Source organism: Hylobates moloch, unplaced genomic scaffold, assembly GCF_009828535.3.
Source record: "Hylobates moloch isolate HMO894 unplaced genomic scaffold, HMol_V3 SCAFFOLD_2, whole genome shotgun sequence".
In the NCBI taxonomy this organism is placed as follows: Eukaryota; Metazoa; Chordata; class Mammalia; order Primates; family Hylobatidae; genus Hylobates; species Hylobates moloch.
Window position 1 is genome coordinate 111,086,221 of NW_026652277.1, and position 23,515 is coordinate 111,109,735.

The 23,515-nt window shown below is 32.8% G+C and overlaps 1 protein-coding gene across 6 annotated transcripts in view; it reads right to left on the reverse strand.

The window, feature by feature from the left end:
• The window catches only part of EPHA7 (EPH receptor A7), a 184,404-nt gene that overhangs the window by 110,697 nt on the left and 50,192 nt on the right, over positions 1-23,515 (reverse strand). For all 6 annotated transcript variants that reach the window (XM_032155464.2, XM_058435407.1, XM_032155460.2 and 3 more), the window contains exons 4-5: positions 12,285-12,440; positions 10,731-11,066 (exon numbers count right to left, since the gene is read on the reverse strand). In XM_032155464.2, coding sequence (XP_032011355.1) covers positions 10,731-11,066; positions 12,285-12,440 — 492 coding nt within the window. The remainder of the gene's footprint in view (positions 1-10,730; positions 11,067-12,284; positions 12,441-23,515) is intronic.

The following is a 23,515-nucleotide window of genomic DNA, read 5'->3' on the forward strand; positions in this document are numbered from 1 at the left end:
CAACGAAGCAAGGGATAAAATAATCAACATTTACTCCCTCTGAACACACGTAGTGAAAACAGAACAACAACTAAATGCTTGTCCAAATTTAAAGACAATCTCCTATCTTTCACCTACATTTCATAGCTTTCAAGGCTATGTCCCTTAGCTGATCTAGGGCTGAAAATGGTGTATACGATTAACAGTGGCAGTGCATAGGAATTAGGACTGGGGGAAAACCTAAATATGTACTTAAAATTTATGGGCCCATGTTTTTACTACTGTCGTCATCATTATTACCAATTCATATTATGTGTCTTTGTCTTTACATGAATAATGTATGAAATTACTACCCATTGGCTTTTCATTCTCTGAAATGCAGCTTATTGATTTCTTGCTCTTAAATGAAATTTTTCTGAAACTGTGTCTGTCTCCACAATGCTACCGCCTCAATAACACTTAGAGAAATGGGTACGATAGCTAGCTACATAAAAACTAATTCATGACTCATGGAACAAAACCTGTTTGTACCATAGTACCAAGCAAATCAGGTAACTGGTTTCAGTCAAGGAAGGATTAACCAAAAACACTTCTTTAGTCAATGTATATTGGAAACTTATTACAAATGTGTTAGTTTGTATTCTTGACAGGGTATTACTACAATATAACATATTCGTTATTTTTTATGATTTATAATTGTTTAGTATCTCCAGAAAAAGAGACTGAATTCAATATATATTTACCTAAGGTTATGCCCTGAAAAACTTTGCATATTTTATTTAAGTTCCTCCTGTTAACTTGCTTTTTGTATTTTTCCCCTAAAAGTAAAGAGCATGTGGTCCAGTTGGTCACATTTTACTTAAAACATATTTTCTATATATCACTTGAACAAACTTCTTTACTCTAAAGTGGCTATTTATTTGCAAACATTATTTTAGTAGATGAATATTCAGCTTACTTACAATGTCTACTACATAAACTCGCAGTTGCAAAATAAAGGATCTTCTATTAAGGGAAATACATGTAGTAAGAATTACTTTATATAATTCCATCATTATGGACTATTCCAGGATAATGATCCTAATGGGAAGTCATATTTTTTGAAGAGGATGCTTAAATTTAGCAAATTACAAATTTGTATCTCCAAAATATACAGCTATAAACACTTTTTCCTAAGAAAATCCTGAAATGGTACTGACTTCTTAATCATGTAGAAATTATTAGGTTAAAATTGCCAAGAATTTGACAAACTTACCCAAGCTTCAAAACTCAGGAACAAAATTTATTATAAATTTTATATTGGATGTTCTGTTACCATCAATGTATCACCTTCTAAAATTTATTAGATGATTAACTGGCTCTGTTAAAAAATAAAAACCTGTCTTGGACATTGAAAATAAAACATTACTGTTGGTCATTTTCTGCTACTTACAAAGGTACTGCACTAAACAAGTTAAGCGTTTTTTTGGAGGAAAAAAATAATAAAAATGCATAAAATTTCTACCACTGTCATTTCTTGCCCCATAAATAAAATTTTACATGCCTTAGCTGTCCTCATGCATATGGAAAATAAAGACTTTTCAGGATGGAATTAAATTATCTCAGGGATGAGTATTAGTCTGCATTTGTTGCTATAAGAAAATACCACAGACTGAGGGGCTTAAACGGAAATTTGTTTTCTCACAGTTCTGAGGGCTAGAAGTCCCAAGTCAAGGTCCAACAGATTTCAGTTTCTGCTGAAGCCTCTCTTTCTGGCTTGTGGATGGCCATCTTCTTGCTATTTGCTCACATGGCCTTTCTCAGTGTGTGTGGAGGAAAGTATACAGTTACATTGGGGGTTAGGGCTTCAGCATAGGAATTTCGAGGGGACACAATTCCATCGCAGCAGTAGAATAACTGGGTTATTGCCAAAAATGAACTCTTGCTTCCCAAGTATGTAAACATCATTATTTACAAAATAGCAATTCAAAGATCAAAGAATTTAAGAAAAAATAAAGAAGCATTAAATTGGAAATATGAGAAGCAACTTAAAACACCCTACACTAGGATTTTTTCAAGAGTCTACTAAGAGCATGTCCATTAAACAGTATGCAGATCAACTTGTCACCATAACCTCAACATAAGCCTATTTCATTACAAATATTAACAATATCAGAAAAGGATAGATCTGACAACTCAGAAAGATACTGGGACTGGAGATCACGAAGTTGAGGTGGCAAGATTAGAGTGTGGGGATGAGAAAACAGGTTACTTAGAGGCATTTCCTTATGTATGTTTTAATTGAGAAGAGTCATGGCACAGTGATGTGCTGTAGCCTTAAAGCTGTCACAAAACCAAAAAAAAAAATACAAAAATATTAAAACCTAAATATACCAAACTATAAAAAATATTAAAATAATGTATGAAAAGCTGATATTATGTTCCTAGGTACTAAAGAAAGCATCTCCAATCCTGATCTCTGTGCTTCTACATATTCAGTATTATATAAAAGATATAAATTAATTATATTTTGAACAAGATTTCAAAATATGAAGCATTATAAAAGTTTTCAAAGTTAAGGTTTATTTGTACCTTTAATATTTTATAAGAAGGTTAAGCTTTTGTTTAAAATTCCTGCTTAAATACCACATTATGGCTATAAACAGTTTAAGATTTTAAATATATTTACAGTTTTAGGACCAAATTTCAAAATGACTATACTTGAAATTATTAACTTACGTACTCATTGCATAATTTAAATAACATTATATCATTTGAATTAAATTAATGTCTTCTGTAACAACTTAGTCTAAGAAATTTTCTTTGCATATTACAGTATACAAAGAATTTATGTATTCAGCCAACAAATATTTACTAACCATCTACCCTGGGCCCAATATGTTGATGGGGCTAGAAAGTATGATCAAAGGTACCGCCATTTTCTTATAACATGAAGCCTAAGAGGAAAGATAAACTTTTCACAACTAATATGTGAAGAATGTTACAAATATATGATACACTTAGTATAAGACCATATCACAGAAACGGAATTTTCTCTTAAACTTATATGATAAATTCGGAATGTGAAGATACTGTGCAAACATATGGGCCTTTACATGTAAAGGAATCAACATGTTTTATACTAAGCACTACATAAATCCTGGTTATTAGTATTAATGTCAACATGGTAGTATATTACCTAATTAAAATTTTATTAAAATAGTTATCTAAAATATCATCCTTTTGTATCTTTTAATAACTTACAGCCACTAAATAAAAATGTAAATGTATCTATACATATGTTTTCATATTTATGGTGTCACAAAAATACTTAAATATTAAATAAATTTCACTAACAGTCTAAAGTTACTCCTTGTTTAAGCAAAGCATATGAATTACTAAAATGTCATGCCCTGCAGCATGAATTAGAATGACTAAATCCTGCACTTTCGGATACCTCAGGTTTATAAAATGGCTAAATGTAACAGAAATGCATATTTTGAACAGTTTACTGTTAAAGGAAATTTATTCGATTGATTCTCTGCTGCAGACAGCATAGGCGTAGATACGAATGCATGTTTTAATAACAATAACACTATCTCTATAAAATGGTTCCTGTTTTTTGCATTTATATATTTTTAACCTAGTGATAAAACAATTATGCCTTGTTTCACCCTGTGGAGAATGCTGTGTTTAATATTACTTTATATAACCAATAAATGTTCTAAAATAAGAAAATATATTTTCTCAATATCATGTTCCTTTAAAATATAAATCAATCTTATACATTCCTAACAAGTATAAAAATATACAAACTTAAATGGAATTAATTTACTTATTAAAATACATATAACTTGATGTGTGTCCATTAAATCATTGAAAAGAGACGATCTACGTTAATTTATGAGAAAACAGTCACAGTTGAGTCACATTAATTCAAGTGAGTGAAGCTACTTCTGACAAAAAAAATGATTGTTGGTTTTGTCTTTTTTGGGGATAATTTTGCTTATGTATAATGTTATATCACATGACTCAGGTTATATTTCATCTGGTACATTATATAAACATTACAAATCAAAGTAAAGGGAATACTGACGCAAATCTTTATCTTGGCTGAGAAATTAGATCTGGGCATTGAAAAACACAGGAAAGTCAGTTTAAAATATGCAGGGCTATTTTTAAAGTTTCTTGAAGAAAGATAATAAAACAGTAATGAGAAGGCAAATGCTATATTTAGCAATGCTATCCCACAAAGATTACATTTGTTAATATTCTCAGGAAATAACACTTCTTAGTAGGTCTCCTATTCACTTAACAGCTCTTATCACTGACCATTAAACCAATCTGCAAATTCTCATGTAATGGATTATGGAGCTACATTTTTAAAGATAGCACTCTATGATAAGAATGCATAAACACTTAATAATTTTGAGGTAAGAAGTATATTTGATTGTAATCATTTGGGTCGTCACTATATAATTTACTGTGTGACCTTTGTAAAGTCATTCGAACCCTCAAAATTTTACTTTTAAAATGATATCAGTTCTTGTCTTAACAACTCCACAAATTTAGTTCAAATTTTAATATAATCTGTTTGAGTGTCATATAGATCATTCATCCATACACAACAAAACTGATGATGGGGATAAAATATAATTCCTTTTGATAGACTCTAAAGAGACCTTTGAAGATAGTTAAGATGTCTCCACACCATAATGGCAGATTCTTTGAAGCTTTCTTATATTTTCAGAAACTGTATTTTTTGTACATTTTTTCCACAGTAACACTAGGCAGGATTTTTTTTTTTTTTTAACAAACGACTATATGTAATACGTGAAATGTACTGTGGAAGATACACAAAAGTTTAAGTTAAACCAGGGTCAATCATGTTACTTTCCTGTTCAAAAACACTCAGGTTTCCCCGCTGTCTATCAGACAAGATTCTTTTCCTAAAAAAAAAAAAAAATTCCCCAGTAATCTTTCCCACAAATCTTTATTCATCCAGTTCATACTATTATTCCATAATCACACTCTGAATGCTGTCCCTCTTATTCTTTTGCATAATTTAACCCTCTATAATGGATGTTGTAATGGGCTGCCCACATTCTCCTTAGAAAAGGACTGAAGAAATTATTTGCCCAGCTGCCAAGATATTTGCCAGAAAACAGGTCTCAGTTCCCTGCCTCATTTAGAATTTCCTTTCTGAAAAGTAACACCTTGCTCATTCCTAGGAAAAACTGCAACCGATGTCTGGACAACATAGACATATAAAACTGTCACCTAGGGACAACCTGAGGGTTCATTACAGGTAGAGCACTCCCCATGGAGCTGGCTGATGATTCCAATGAGATCCCATCACAGCTCAGCCCTGCTCTGCTTGGTCCTGCTTGCTTCCCTTCTCTCTGATGGTGTTGATCCCAAACATTCTTCCTAACAAAACTCATGCACGCTAATCTCCATATAAGTATTTGCTTCCTGGGGAGCCCAACTTGAGAAATTATCCCTAACCTCTTTCAAGAGGTTTCAGTTTTCATCCTAATTCCTTCCCGATGCTTTCCAGAGCGTTAAAATAGTTATCACTCTCACTAAAAACTGTAGTATATGTACACTATCACTCAGCTATTAATAGTGTACAGTGAATAGTGTAGCATAGTGATATGTTTGTACTGTATACTGAGTTACTACTTTGTTTATTTAGTTATAAATATATGTGGAGGTCTGAGAGGTCTTATGTCCCAAATCTCTCAGTTGCCTATGGGGACAATATGAGGCCAAAAAAGTTAGGTGACTCAACTTTGACACTCTTTTCATGCCCATTTTACATTTCAAAAAGTACCAGGAACATAGTAAGTTTTCAATAAATAGTAGTATTTTAATTATTGCTCTTATTATTATAATTGTTTCAGTACAGTAACACACCTTTTTATTCTAATAAATGTACCTGGAATTAAGCTATTTGCTCAATTTTTACAATATGAAGAGTCAAATAGTGTACCACTTGAGGAGAAAATTGCAGTATAAAGAGGTGAAGTAACTTGTCTAAAATCATGTAATTATGTCATCTAATATCAAATAATATGTCTTTTTTATTAATGCCTTAATGGTTTCACTCTTGTATAATGATTTAATTTTTCTAGTTTTCCCATTGGCCTTAATTCCACAACATTTTTTGTACAGCTAGTATGCAGAAAAGACTGTATTTGATGGTGGTGACACAGATAAACATGACACAGTTCCTGACTTGAAGGATAATTGCTAAGTCATCTATTTCCCTTTGAGGAGAGACCACATATTATAATTGCTTAAATAATCCCAGAGTGAATGAAATATTAAAGAAAGAAACAGCATTTTTTGAGTGATCTGTTTTTATTAACTTTCATACTTCTGCATACTACTTCTGTGCTACCATACTTAGTATCAGGAAGGAAGGTAGTGGCAATTACCATGTTCTGATTACAGAAAAGGGGTAGTATTCTTCAGGGCCTAGAATAGGACTTACTTTTATACTCTTACTTTTATATCTAGCAAAATCACATCCATTCTGAAACTCTAGACTGACTAACATCTTTTACGGAAGGGCTTTCATTTGTTCTCTAAATGAATCATTCTTTCTTCAGAGTTTTGTATTTTGTTCCCAATGTTGTTCTACAATATTACCATAAAGTGTTCTATTGTTAGATATTTAAGAAGAGAACCATTGTTTACCTTCGTATCCTTAGCATCCCCCATAGTGCTTGACATGCACTAGGTGCTTAGTGTAGTTGGACAAACTAATATTAAAAAGCAGCACTTAAATAATGCTTAAGAATGGAAAACTATGGAATACTATGCAGCCACAAAAAAGAACAAGATCGTGTCCTTTGCAGTGACATGGATGGAGTGGGTGGGCATTATCCTTAGCAAACTAACACAGGAAAAGAAAACCAAATACCACATGTTCTCACTTATAAGTGGGAGCTAAATGATGAGAACACAGGGATATACAGAAGGGAACAGCACACACTGGGGCCTACTGTGGGGTGGAGGGTGGCCAGAGGGAGAGGATTAGCAAAAATAACAAATGGGCAGTAGGCTTAATAACTGGGTAATGAAATAATCTATGCAACTAATTCCCATGATGAAAGTTTAAAACTATGTAACAAACTTGCACATGTACCACTGAACTTAACATAAAAGGTTAAAAAAGGCATTTTTTAAAGAGAACATTTAAATATAAGGTAGAATAAGGGTCATAATGTCATAAATTAAATACACATGTTTTCCCCCTACTTTTAAATTTTAAAAAATATCTCCATTGTACATAACTTGATCTTTGTGACTTCAGCCTTAATAGGTCAGTATAATTACTAACAAAATAACGAGAACAAAAATGTATGGTTCAGCCAGCTTGTGTATGGCATGTTCATAATAAGTAAATATTAAAATTACATAAATATGAACATTAAAATATGCTTTTCAATACAAATCTATCTTAAAGCTAAGGTTTACATAAGAACTTCTATCATAAGATAATTGATAATTAGATAACAGTCATATTTTTTACAGGCCAAACAAAATTAATTTCTCCCTCTTCCAATGTTATAATACATTAACTGCCAATCCTGCACTCACATTATTTTCCCTCATGCTTCTGCAGATAAAGAAATCGGTCCATTTTGCCTTGACAGTTTCCCAAAGAGTTACATAAAAAGAGGACTAATTGGCATTCATTTTGCTATTCACTGCATTAGCATTTTTATGGCAATGTATGAGTTTAGTTTCCTCTAATATCATCTCACTTAACACGATAATACGGGAAGGTGGATATTATTTTATCCCCATTTTTTTTTCATGAAGAGCTTTAGTGATTGACCCAAAATTTATATACCTTATAGTGGTAGACTAGAAACTAGAACTCAGGGCCCTTAATATCAATGGCCCTATTCTTCTCATGAGCAAAAGATGTTCAATACACTTCTACTCACACAAATACTGGTATAGGGTCTTGTGCTCCAAACTCAAAACTTAACAGAAAAAGAACTACAAAGTACACACACTACCTTTCAAGCACTGGCTGATTGTTATCCTGACTCTCTAAGCTTTCCCAGAAACATGAAATTCTCTTAATAAACCCTTTTATGCTAGGCATCAGTGGATTGCTGAGAAGGAAGATAACCAACCAGAAATACAGACTTAAATTCATTGTTGAAGTGATTTCAGCATAAACTAGGTTGGAAATGATGCTATTTGTTTAATGGAGAATGATAATTTCAAGGGTTTCACAGGGTTCCTTGGATAGTTTTAAACTCGGACAAAGTTTCAAATCACCCCCCTTTAGGAAGAGGAAAAATATGGTAATGGAGGGAACTGAGTATACTCACGCAAAAGAACCATAATCACTAACACATTCCAAATTTCCTCTGTTAGAAAAAGCTAACTGTAAATTCATGAGTTTTAGCATTTGAGATGTAGTCAGACTAGGCAATCACGAATTAGTATTTTAATACAAAAGTGCAAACCTAGTTAGTTTTTCAACCTTTATTTATGCTTATGTTATTTAATAAATGTATAGGTATTCTTTTTATCATTTTTTTCATTGAGGTATAATTTAAATACCATAAAATGTACTCATTTTAATATATGATTAAGTATTTTTAGTATATTTGCAGGGTTGTACAACCATCACAGTATATTTATTGTACATTTATATCAACCTCCTCCAAAAATAAAGCAAAAAAAAAAAAAAAAAAAACCCTCCAGCAAACCTAGTTTGTTCTTAACCAGAAGGGAATTAACATCCAAAGCCATTTTACATAACATCTGTGAAATATTTGATTCCAGAAATTTGATAATATATTTAGCCTGTATAGTATTAACTTGAGAAATCAAACAATAGACATTTTAGGAACATGAAAAGACATCCCCAAAGTGGCCAATTTGGCAAACACTATTTCTGGTGTCAGTTCAGCATCTCCTGGTTATATTCAAAAATAAAAATGTCACTTCTTGATATTAGCATGAATAAAAGAATGTCATTCTAACTTAGTAGAACTAAGTTTCTATTAATGCTTCCAAAAGATAGCTCTTATGTCAAAATCATAAACCTAAAACGTTTCATATCCACTCACTGCAAAGTTATGACGACAAATTTATATATAAAACAACACAAGTGGAACTACCTTATGACAACAGCATTTTAAAATAAATAGTATAAATATTGCTAATAAAAGAGGTAAGTCCAAAGTAAAATAGGTAAGTCCAGGTAATTAGCTAAATCAGTTATTTTTTGTCTAATTATTAAAGATTTACATTTCTATGTTTCACCTACCGATATTGGCTCTTATAAATAGGAGATCTGATTGAAACAGCCTTTGAAATAAGCATCAGAATGAAACTTTTAGAATAAAAACCCACTAATCTATTAAAAAATGGTAAGCCTGAGATCATATACATAGTTTTCATTATGTAGATATAATTTAAATAGGTAACAGTTGGTTAAAATTGGCAAGGAAATGAAGAACAGATTAGTCTGTGCCAAGGAATTTGGGATATACTGGTTGCTTTTAGACAGCCAGCCGAACACCAAGAGGACCTTGTTATTAGCTTATTACATTGTTCACACAACACACTACTCTAGTAAAGGCCGGATTTTAATATTGTTGATAACGTAGCACTTCGTTGCATTTACTACATAGCATCTATCTTCAGCAATAAGAATTTTTCAAAAGACTGAGAAAGCCCCTAATTTCTGAGATTTCCTTCAGCAGTAAGATTTTTCTGAAGGTTTGGAAAGTCTCCAATTTGTATTTTCTAAAATATACCTAACCACAACAAAGAATAACTTAAGGAGGGCATTTCAAGTGCCAGTAAGAAAATAAGTGTAAACTGCCTTTAGGGTAAGCTACAAGTTCACAATTATCATGGTTATGCCATTTCTTCTGAAATCCTCATGAAATCTGCCATTTATTCAAATATAAAAATGGAAATCAATATGATCACAAATCTACTGAAGAACTTCAAATTCCCTCATGCATATTAAAATGCAGACTTGTCATATATTACAAAGATCATAGTCTATGTAGTAAAAAATTGGGTAACATTATATGAGACAATGAAGCCAATTCTTTCATTATTCCAATTATCATGTAGTTTATGATCATGAGCATACCAAACAAAAAGGTAAAAGTGTGAATATATCCTTTACTTCATTTTGACCAATATTTTCACTCCCCTCCTCTAGATCTTTCAGTGGAGTTGTTTGTTTTATAGCAGTCTTAAGGGTTTACAATTTTATCTCCTTTTTTTTTTTTTTTTCAGAGATAGAGTCTTAGTCTGTCACCCAGGCTGGAGTGCAGTGGCATGATCTCGGCTCACTGCAACTTCTGCCTCCCAGGTTCAAGTCATTCTCCTGCCCCAGACTCTCAAGTAGCTGGGACTACAGGCATGCACCACCATGCCCGGCTAATTCTTATATTTTTAGTAGAGATGGGGTTTCTTGTTGCCCAGGCTGGTCTCGAACTGCTGACCTCGTGATCGGCCCACCTCGGCCTCCCAAAATGCTGGGATTACAGGTGTGAGCTACCATGCCCGGCCAATTTTATCTCCTTTTATTTCTCCTGCCAGATCTCTGAAGATGTTAATGAGTACACTAATGGTGTAACAAGCAACAGGAAAAGTTAAAGCTGTAAATAATCAACAAGCTGGAAGAATCAAGCTCTGTGTAGAGAAACTAAATATTCATGCAAGACACCTCATTTAGGTAGTCACATTATTCCAATAAGCACAAAACATACCTGCTTGACCAGTGGTGATACTGACAGCAGCAAAGAGCCTCTGGGATCGGCTTAAGTCAGAAACTCCATTTACAGCTTCAACTTCAAAAGTATAATTAGCGTGGGCTAGCAGGTCCATGACAGTGACATAGTTATCCTCTAATCCAGTCTGCTGGGGCATGTATCCAATGTTACTCCCACAGGGAACACATTCGCCCTGCTCCCAACTGCACCGCTTACACAATATTCTGTAGGTCACATCGTTTCTTCCCCCATTGTCTGCAGGAGGACTCCATTCCAAACTTACTGTGGTTTGGTTGATGTTGAAAATGAGGTTCTGTGGTGCAGATGGAGGCCCTTGGAAAACCAAGAATAAATAAGTAAATAAGGAAAAATAGAATAAAAAACACACAAACAAAAAGAACAAAAGGATCAGTGTGGGGCATTAAGCTAGTGGCTCAATTACCAAAGAGAAAACGAGTTGAAATGCTTTCTTTCACATAAACATTTCATTACCTTTACTAGAGAAGCTGTATAAAAGCCTCCTTGAATTCACTTGGCAAGAGGCTTTATTTATTTTCCTTTTAATACGTCAAAATGAAAACAGGATAACAACTGTCTTTGTACTTCTGCCAGTCTTTAACTATTTTTCTTCCAAGCAATTAAAACAGTACAGTTAATGCACCAAAAAAAAAAAAAAAAAACAGCTGTGCAGTAGTTAAAAACTAGTTCTCCTTTTAACCACATAACAGGGAATACACTGATTCATTTTAATGTACTCAAGAATGATTTATAGCAATGTCTGAGATTGGCTTTGGATTTGGATCTCTCAAACATTCATTAATTGAAGAACCAAGATGTGAGATTTGCTCCATTTAGTGAGATCTGCTCTATTTAGAAATGGAATTTTAATTCAGAAACCATTACTTTTTAATAACATTTAATATCCATGCAAGACTCTAATAACTTTTTTTTTTTTTTTTTGAGATGAGGTTTCATTCTTATTGTCCAAGCTGCAGTGTAGTGGCATAATCTCAGCTCACTGCAACCTCCGCCTCCCAGGTTCAAGTGATTCTCCTGCTTCAGCCTTCCGAGTAGCTGGGATTACAGGTGGGTGCCACCACTCCCAGCTAATTTTCGTATTTTTGGTAGAGACAGGGTTTCACCATGTTGGCCAGGCTGGTCTCGAACTCCTGACCTCAGGTGATTATGATCCACCCGCCTTGGCCTCCCAAAGTGCTGGGATTACAGGCATGAGCCACCGTGCCTGACCGACCCTAATAACTTTTAATTTTACTTATGATTCTTATGAGATACATGTGAAAAATATTATTAAAATGCATCTTAATTTTGCAGACATGGAAATAATACCAAAGTTGATGTAAGATATATTTATATTACTAAACCTATCTGCTTATGAAAGAAAATTTTCTTATCTTAATATTTTAAAATAATTTTAATATTTAAGTATAATTAAGAATGTATCACAAATTCAATATCCATTTCATTGATGTCACAACAGTACAAATGAGTGGAAGGGATTGGAAAGTCCTTTACTTTCATAGTACAACTCACTTGTGCATGCAACGTACGGTGGGTCAGATGGAGCCCTGTAATACCCATCTTCACATTCGCATCTGGAGGAGCCTTCTTTATCAGAAAAACTGTGAGGTGGACAACGAGAGCACTGAAGATCTTGAGAGGAAGACTTGTAGAACCCACGGCCACAGGCTGGGTATGCAAAAGAAAGCAAAAATTGAGACATGAGAGCAAATCGATCTTTAAAGAAAAATTGTATTATTTAGCAAGGAATCAAATATTAAATTTGATGTATGTAAAACAAGCTCTTTATGATAAAAATATTCATTTTAGGGTATTTCACTAGCCAAATGTTATGATAGTTCATCTTAAAACAAAATAATACAAATAAAATGATACAGCAAACTTGCACCTGCAGTTGGCACCAGGCCAAAGTCTGGAGCAGAAAACTGAATACAGGCATAATTTATTTAGCCAAAACCTTAGAACATTTAATTCCGATATATAATTCAAATTTAACTTTGATTTCAACATAATTAACTTGTTTGTTGGTCTGCATTAGAACACTTCAAGTTATGTTTTCTTAATATAACATAGCTTTAAACTAATTTTTGACATGTTGATTTGGTTCATGTTGAAAAATATTAATGTAACTTTAATTACCAGACTAGAAATAGTAACTATGTAAAATTTTTCATCTGAAAATGATAGAAATATATTTCCCCAAATTTTCAGGAAACTCCAAGATAGAATTTCAACCAATTTAAGTTATAAGGCAGGCTGATTTCCACTAAGTGAACTTCTTCATTACTAAAAATAATGAAATCCTATGAATAGGAGATGGCTGCACCACCAGAAACAAGGGGAAAGCCATCAACAGCAAGTAGATTATGGCCCTGTTTGTCCTCTGCCGAGAGAGGGTTAGGGTGCAATCACACTAACACAGCAACTGTTCTCAGCAATGAACAGAGATGGACAGACAGCATTTCTGCCACCTCCTAATGAAGTTGCTCTTATTCATTTAGATTCTGTAATTAAATCCAGTAACAGTGTACCATTTAATATCACTGGACATTTCAAATATTTATATTTATCTTCAATGAAAATTTAGCAAGTTATTTTTTCATTATTTCAATAATTTTTATTAATATATTATATATTGAAGAAATTCAATCTATTCTTCATATTTATTAAATAAATATCTACTTAAATTTTAGTAACCTTCATATTTAGCTAAAAGAAAATCATATCTGTGAAGAAAAGTTAGTGAAAATTTAACATAAATAAAAATTTATCATTTAATTTATTGGCTGAAAGATCATTTAATATTCTCTACTTGGGTATTATGCAAAAAATTAACTACATTTTTCACTCTGCGGGGCATGCAAAGCAGAAACAATCCTAACGTACTGAGATGTCATAGTTTCCAGAAAACAGTTGAGTCATCCCTTAACTTCTGTTCAAATGCTGAATTTTAATGCACAATTTTGATATATTTGGGGGCTCAAAATAATTTAGGGGGCATCAAGAAAGTAGACTTACATTAACAAGTTAGGTATTTTATATACTTTAAAGACTCAATTTAAAGGTATGTTGTGAATATAGATCCATCGATCAATAGATAGATGATAGATAGATGATAGATAGATGATAGATAGATAGATAGATAGATAGATAGATAGATAGATAGATAGATGATAGATAGATAGATAGATAGATAGATAGATAGATAGATAGATAGATAGATAGATAGATAGAGATGGATAGATTTATACAGGGCTACAACCATCTCATTGTAAATTTATGACCCACTACTGCCCTTAGAAGCCAGTTGGCTATGTTGTCTTTAGTTGGCTTCTCAATTAATACAAGAGGAAAGCAGTTACAAAAACATTAGGCAAAGAAGCATAATGCATCTTCACTTGTTTTCAATAGCAATTATTACAAATATAAGGCACAGAGACAACAATATTGATTACTAAATATTATAACAAAAATATAAAATCTTAAAAGGTTTCTAAATATATGATCTTGTCACATTAAAAAATATGGTTAACAGAAAGAATAAAGGGTTTAGCTTAGATTTCTTGGGATGGAAATTCTTCTTTTTTAAAATATTCACTGTATCTTGCTTTATGCATTATTTGTAATTCAAAGATCAGAGACAACATTCCATAAAACAGAGAAGGCAATGCTTTACTCACAACTCGCTGTCTGAGACATTAAGGCCTAGAGAAGTAAAACAAACAACCAAAGCAGACATACAGACAAAGAAGAGGTGTGTGCTGACAAGTTTTTGATGACATCTTGTGTATGTTTACTGTTTTACAGGGCAAGGAGGTTATGGGGGGACAATGGCAACATGATTTAACATTTCCAAAATGATGTCTACTAGTGGAATTCCTCAGAATTCTCATTCTCCTGTTGCAAATAAAAGCCTCTAAATAAAGGCTGGTTCCCCTTTTCCCACAAATGAGGTGCATTCCTTGCTCAACTTACATGATTTCAAGAATCTATATGATACTAATGCAGAGAAATTTCAAACTCTTATCATTTAACTTTCAAATTACATTGAATTTTGTTACCTTTTTAACAGATGGGAAAACAGATTTAAAGCAAAAGTAACCTGCATTCTTCAAATAATTCTGTTTGTCTAGGATAAAACTGGATTTAAAACACAGGACTACTGACACTCAGCCTTATGCTATTCTACCATCATCACTTACTGTTAAAAGAGCCAAAGTTTAACACTTAACGTAATGGGACTCAAGGGCTTTAGCTACCCTAAAACTTGATCTTCAATGGATCCTTATTATTTTTATTATACATTTTTACTAATTGAAAGCTATTACTTTAACTTAGAAAGCTATGAAATAATATCCCAACATACCTTAAGTAGAGATATTAAACAGATATTCTCAATTTCACTATGAATTTTGACACTGATGATACCTGAACAATTATGGAATATATGTATGACTATCATTAAATAGATAAAGGCAATACCAGAAAAATGTGATCGTAAAAGTCTTAACATTTTTTCTTTGAAGTAATATTCTGTCTCAGTTCAGTTAATATTGAAAATAATAAGTTGAAGCAAGCCAGTTTTCATTTGATCTCAAAGGAAACTACCAATTTAGAGTTATTAAAAGTAAGTACAAAAGCGCTGGAGCAATGGTGTTGAGAGTAAAGCCAAGAACATGCAAAAACAAAAGCAGTACCTCTTATGATAACAGTGATCTACTGGGTGGAAAAAGCTTGGGAAAGCAGTAATAGATGCTCTTAACATTAGAAATTGTGATAGGATATCTACATGAAATACCTAGAGTTAAATACTCTATGAGATAAAGCAGGGTAAGTGGCATATCTGAGAGATACACACATACAGGAAAGTTAGACGACCTCACCAACTACTCCCAGAAAAGCTACATGGAAATCCAGGCAATTTCTCCTCTCTCTAAATGCAGCTGGTTTTCTGGAAACTACTAGTAAAAAGTCTTCAGAGGTAAATGCCTTCTGAAACCTTAGAGATAAATTCCCTTCATACATAATTATGAAGTATACAACAATAACATTCTAGGAATTGTGCAACAGCAGTTTTACAAATTTTTCCTCTGCTTTATTTCTCAATCTGTTCAATAGCACATGAACTCAAAGCAAACTTTAATTGATATAGCATGTGCCCTTTGATATGGTATGTGCTCTGTGGATAAAGTTAGTGACATTAAGAAATATAGCATTGTAACTTTGTTTCTTTTGATATTTTTGCTTTTCTAACTGAACATTCACTATATTGATAAAAATTCGGGATACATATAAAAATTGTTTTAAATATTTAATTACTTTTGTAAAAATAATATTTCACCTATTATTTTAATAACAGTATTTTTCCATGATACCATGAAGGCCTAGGATTGATTCTTTTGACTGTTCTTTTAGTCCTTAGGGCCTTAATGAATAAAATAAGCTCATCATCCTAGAGTTAAAACCTGTAATATTATCAGATTTCATACGTTAAGCAAGTTTTTGCTTAGTCTGTTCTTTAAATGCAAAACCACCAAAGGAAAAGGAAATCTAGGAAATACATGAAACTTCTATATACCAGAGTAATAATATTATTTACTGCAATATATCTACTAAGTTATATTACAACACATTAAATCATAAGATCTGCTATATTTTTACTGTTATGAAATAAATGTAGTTTATTATATTTAATCTCAACTATTTAAATAACATATTATCCCACAAAATTGATTTAAACAATATTTTTAATTTAAAATTTTTAACAAAGAACATGAAAGGCAATCAGGTTTCCCATTTATAAATTATTTAAGAATAGAAAAGCACCAAAATTCTGAAATCAAATATATTTAAATATACAAGAGAGTTCATACCAAAACCTTCTATGCTGATTCTCCATTAAATTCTCCTAACAATCACATATTCCATAGTTGTCTTCAATGGATGTTTTGTTTAAGCAATGGGATGCCAGGCCACTGAGACTATACTTGCATTATGCAGTCAGTGGACCAATCAAGGTACTTGTATAACAATTGTAAATGAACAATCCTAAAGGTCACCCAAAAGCCATACATTCCCATGCCTCTTTAGCTTAAGCAATTAGGTAGAAATGGAATGTATCTTCTTCCTGAATGAGGGCACAGATACCCATACTTGGTCCAGTTTTTTAGGTTTATGACCTATAAGTGCATGCTTGGGAAAAATCTTACCTGATTATATTTTTAAGGATCCCCCTTCCAACAATCTTGTTGCTAGAAAATCCACCTACTTCTAGAGTTCTTTTACAGCCAAAAAAAGATTTCCTGATCCTTAATGGACTGATTTTTTGCAACTCTTAAGCACCAACTTTTATCTCAGACACACTTCACACCATCCTGAACATTAAGGCACTGATAATCCATATCTTGCTTGGCTACCCTCCATGGCTGCACATTAGGAAGGCTTTGATAGTACACTAATGTCTTGACTCTATCCAAATAATTAAATCATTATTAGGGCCTAGACATTTCTATATTTTAAAAAAATTGTATAGATGTTCGGAACCAACATCCTGGAGGTTCCAGGTATTTTCTTGGACTATCAAAGTCTCGAAAGCATACATGATAATAAAATATCTCCTCTATAACACTGAGGAGGTAAAATTAGATATTATCAACAATTTTTAAAAATGCAAAAACTAAAATCCATCAATAAGCCAATAAAAAATAGGCAAGGAATCTGAATTGATGTTTCTCCACAAAAGCTTTACAAATGAGTAATAAACACATAAAAAATGATGTGCCAAAGGCTACTGAGCACTTAAAAATATGTTCAACATCATTAGCCATTAGGAAAATGCAAATCAAAACCACACATCTACTAGGATGGCTATAACCAAAAAAGATAACAAGTTTTGGTGAAAATATGGAGGAATTAGAACTCTCCTACACTGCTTGTGGGAATGTAAAATGGTGCAGCCACTTTCAAAAAGACTACCAGTTCCTCAAAAGAATAAACATTGTTACTACATGACCCATATAGTATATTCTACTCCTAGATATATATACTCAAGATAAATGAAAACATATATGCACATAAAAACCTGTACATTAATGTTCATAGTGGAATTATTTGTAATAGCCAAAAAGTGGAAACAACCTAATGTCCATCAATTACTGAATGAATTAAAACAATGGAATATAATCCACCAATTAAAAGGAGTTAAATACAGACACATAATACAACATGGATGAATCTTTAAAACATGCTACATAAGAGAATCCAATCATAAAAGACTACATATTGTATGATTCAATTTACATAAAATATCCTAAATAGGCAAATCTATAGATGTAGAAAATAGATTCGCAGTTTTCAGGGGATGGGGTAGTGAGCAAAAATGGCATTTGACTGTTGAATAGATATGAGGCTTATATTTGGGGTAATTACAATGTTCTAAAAATGATTTGCAGTGATAGTTGTACAACTCTGTGACTATAACAAAAATCCATATATTGTACACTTTAATGGGGGAACTGTATGATATGTGAATTATATCTTAATAAAGCTCTCATTACAAAATCCAACAGGGCCGGGCACGGTGGCTCATGCCTGTAATCCCAGCACTTTGGGAGACCAAGGCAGGTAGATCACCTGAGGTCAGGAGTTTGAGACCACCCTGGCCAACATGACGAAATCCTGTCTCTACTAAAAACACAAACATTAGCCAGGAGTGGTGGCAGGCACCTGTAACCCCAGCTATTGGGGAGGCTGAAGCAGGAGAATCACTTGAACCCAGGAGGTGAAGGCTGCAGTGAGCCGAGATGGTGCCACTGCACTCCATCCAGAGTGGGGCTTAGGCGACAGAAGTGAAACTCCGTGTCAAAAAAAAAAAAAAAAAAAAAAAAAAAACAATAATGTACCTTTAAATCTGAACACTTAAATAGGCAAACATTAAGAAAAAATAGTAAATTTTATTTGCTTATATTAGTTTATTTTCCTAACATATATACTCTATATGCATCAAATTTTATTAAGTTGCATTTAGGTAAAAGAAATTACCTATGTACAACTACTGTGTACTCACAAAAATTAAAAACTAAAAAAAGAAATTACCCATGGATTACTTTTAAGACTATCAGAAATCTATTATCAAGGTATTCTTTTAACCTATTTGTTAATTTAGTATGTATTTTTGGAGTTTCATAAATAATAGCTTATCTTTTATCTGAGGAGTAACAATTTTATCACTTAAAAAATAGTCTTATCAAAACCAAGCTTATATTTAGGGGAGATTTTTGATACATTTTATAGAAATATTTGTGATTGAATTTCTGAATAGATATTAAACATTCTTATTTTTCATCCACATTACTTTGCCAGATGAGGTCTGGTTTCCTTCTCCCATCTCTCCACTTCTCCCCCATGAGCTAAAGGAATACAACTTGACTCAGCTTCCTCAGGTCTTACTCCATTTCCAGACCTGTGATTTTAAGCACAATTGAACATTTTCTGAAGGAATTATGTATGTCTGTGTGTAAAATATAAGGCTTTGCAGATGTTTCCGGTCACAGTTATGCAGCTGTAAAGAGTTTATTAATTATGAACTATAAGTAGATTGTTCTGTAATTGAAACTTTCTGGGCTTTAACATTATTGTAAAATCTACATACAAACGTAGTTAAAAATTCTAATGAATGCTGTTATTTTATTTATTGCAGATGAATATTTATCTTAATTCAGGCAATGCCAGTCTGTTTCCACAGGAGCTTTCAAATATCTGTGTCATATTAATATCGGTTTCTATAAGGCAAAGGGGAAAGCACAGCTTACAGAAATAGTACTCCCACTGCTCAAAGAACTGACCTCATCTGGGATGGACAGATCCAGAATTTGTGTTTTAATCCTATTGACTGTGCCTCAGTGGGAATAATTACAAAAGTCTGCCTAAAATACAGACCTCCTGTCACTAATATGCTATGATTTTTCACGTTGAGAATGAACAGCAGGCAGGGAGGATAAAAACAACATGATGTAATGAGTATATCATGGTTTGTGGAACACCATCTCTATCACCCTGGAACTAACATGCAAGAGTTTAGAAAAGACAGCATGCAGAATATAAATTTTTTCATAGCAGGTACTTAAGTGCTCGATGATAACACGGGGATTTTTAAAACTAACAAGAAAAACTCATTTCAAGGCATTTTACGTGTGCGTTTGTTATTAATGTTATTAATTATTTGATGTTTTATTAATACCATATAGTGGAAAAGAAAAACATGTAAAATAAGAAGCTTTAAAAAGTTTCGTTTCTGAAGTTTATAGTGTAAAATGAAATAAAACAAAGCATTATGTGAACACATCTTTACTTAAATTTTCAGCTTAGAATATGTTAAGAATCTGGTTGAGGTCTGGAGTTATGACTTTTTATCTCATCAAATGATCACTATAATTCTGATGTTATTACCCAAATGATAAAAAAGAGAAAAAAAAGTCAAGTTAGAATATTCTATGATTTTTTTTGTCTTGTTATGTATTCTACTTTATAAATACGAGCCTATGTTGAAGAGGTAATATGATACAGTGAAAGAGATTCAGATTTTAATTCAAAGGATCTGTGTTCAAATCCACTCCACCATTTACTAGCATACAATTGGGGCAAAGCTACTTCACATTAGGCTTCTACTTCCTTATTTCCTTGTTAACTCTAATGTGCTACAGACATAGTAGTTATTTTTTATATTTCTATCCGCAAATGATTGTTTATAACAATGACACAGTAATCAAATGTCTAGCTGCTAAACTACCTTCCGATTGTTTTAACTGAAATGCTATCTTTAAAAAATGTATGTTTCTACCATCATCAGCCTAACCACCCCTACAAATATACCATATAGAAACATACAGTACACCCACTTAGTATTTCAGAGATGCCTTAGCAAGCAATAGTGTTAAAAAACAGGTTCTACAAGGGCTGTCCTGCATCCGCATGGCACCCCTGATGGTGTCTGATTCTTGTCAGAGATCCGTCTGCCAACCGGTTTACCTCTAGCTTTCACTGTGCCATTGTTGCTGAACCTTGTCTGTGTTTCCGAAGATGTGCACATTCATTTTGGTTCATGCAGATAAGTATCCAGAAATAGAATTTTTAAGTCATGTAAATTACTAAAAAAAATCAACTTGTGCAAAAAAGGAAAGATTCAAAATGAAATGCAAACCCTTCTGGATGTCACTCAATAATGTCCTCAAAGGTTTACTCTAAGAGTTCGCCCTATAGATTAAAAAAAATGAACTATGAAATCTCAGGATCTAGTAGCTGGACAGGAAAAGCAGTAAAATAAAGTATTTTAGCTCTAATTCAAGTCTGTGACAAAACAGTATTATTCTGGGGTTCCCATGAACTAAAAATACCTAAATTAGGGGAAGTTAGCTTAATAAACTCAAACATTATATTATTTATTTGTAGGAACTTAAAAGTATGGCTTATTTGTGATACAGCACTATTTTATTCTACTAAAAATCTTCTTTGAGGACATGTCTTTATGAACAAGAGGCAACAATTAGGAGAGTTCTTACCCCGCAATTAGCGTTTGGAAGATTTCAGACAGGAGGCACAATTTTCAATAGCATTTATGCCACTGCCAAGTTTATTTTCAAATTGTTCTCTTATATTTACTAAAGTATCATACATTTATCACATCAGTTTTATTATTCATTCTCATTATGAAAACCTACTGAGAAAGGTCAGAGAGTGTAGGCTCTATGTTAAAAAATGAGTGATAATTCCTCTTTTTAAGTACCATTACATTTGCTGTTACATAATCAATTTTAATACATTTTTCAAAAGACAAAATTCATATTTTGAATGATAGACATCGTCAGTCTCACTATATAAGGTCTCACTTCAATGATCCCAAAGAGGCAGGATGGCTTGTTCTTTATATCAATTATAAGACTGGCTGCTCTCCTAGTATGTATTCGCTGTGTGGTCTTTACAAATTTGCTCAAGCTCTGAGTCCAGTTTTCCCATATATAAAATAGAGAAAATAATAATAAGACTATCTTATAAGATTGTTATGAATTACAGTGCATAGTTCATGTGAAGAACTTAGTATGCTGCCTGGCATAGACTAAGCACTCAATAGTTAACTACTGTGACTATTTTACAATGTCAATTTCCAAGCAAAGTTTTGATCCCACTGTAGTTTCTACCCCAGACAACCTCTGAACCACTTTCCCTATTACCAAATGTGTAAGCAAATAAGAAATACAAATTAGTTATTAACCAAATGTAGCCCAGTATTCATTCCTCGACCAAATAATTATTATTTGCATACTGTGTATCTATTACTGTGTCAGGCAGGCAATGGACCAAAAAGGTATATTAGCTAAAAAGACAAATAATGACGATCTCTAAACACTACATTATCCTTTTGACCACTGGCTTCAAATGGTATGGATAATCAGTTGATTATGCGCTTAGGCTAATTAAATTTCTGATATTTAATAGTAAATTACTTATATAAATTATATTGTACTTTAATTTGTATCTTTTACAGCATGCCCAATTATCTCCTATTTCAGAGGTGACTATAAACTCTAAAGTCACCTTTCCTGCCAAAGCTGTAGCATTTCATCAATGTGAAATGAGAAAACTACTCAGCACAGGTAGACATGCAGGAAGTGTGCGGGGACACATTATTGACCAATTTTATAAATAAACTGGAGAGCTATCTGTGGCAGTTATTGGCTTGATTTTCAATGAGGCTAATGAAGGATCTGGCAATATCAAAATATTCTATAAGGCCAGGTTACTTCAAGTTCATAAAAATTGCAACTTTAGTCCAATTCAAAGGATTAAAATTAGACTATCTTGTGAGTGGCTTGTCAATAATTAATTTTTCTCCCATAATATATTTAAATCCATATATTTGTGGGAAAAGCCTTGAAAAATCCACAGCTAAAAAGAAGATAATTAATTTCATCTTAATTTACTAAAATAAAGAGCTGTACTTCTATGCAAAGCAGTCCAAGACATGGGCTTTTCACTATCAGTTTTCTGCGATAATTTTAAAAATGATTAAAGCAAAATCGTCAGTTAAAGCAATCGTTCTAGCTGTTTGGTGAAGACTCTGTTTCCTTATTTAGTCAGTTGTAAAATGTGGATCAATACCAAGTCTTGTGAAGCAAACAACCCTAAAGCAGTTTAAGGCAGTTTGAACATGTGGGGAGGTAAATAATCATTTCTGTTATGTCAGTGGAAAATTTTCTGGAGATCATAAAGAATTCGGTTTACCCTGAAGCATGACATATTAAATGGATGCGTCAGGACAATGAGTGTATTCACTCAATCCTTAATTCTTAGAAATAAAAGAAAATAACAAGCAGAATAAATCCTTATAAGGATGTTGTTGAGCTCAATCCTTTTTTTTCACAGGCACACATTGCAAGTACATAGATTTTTAGAAAAGCTAGTAAGAATTCTGACAGTATTTTCATACTTTCTACTCCTTCATAATAGAAAACCAGTTAATTGCTGATTTTTTCCTCCACACCCAAGTAAATAATTTGCCACAGCTCTCTCTATCCATTATCCTATTAACTTTGCATCCATAGAATTTTGCAAAAAGACAACGTAGCTAGTAGCAGAATACCATTTAATTGTTTGTTAAAACAATCTCTGCAGAAAAAGTAGCTACATATGTAAAGAATAACCCTATATAGTTTCATTCTTTTTAAAAGAGTAACATCCATTCTTCATGA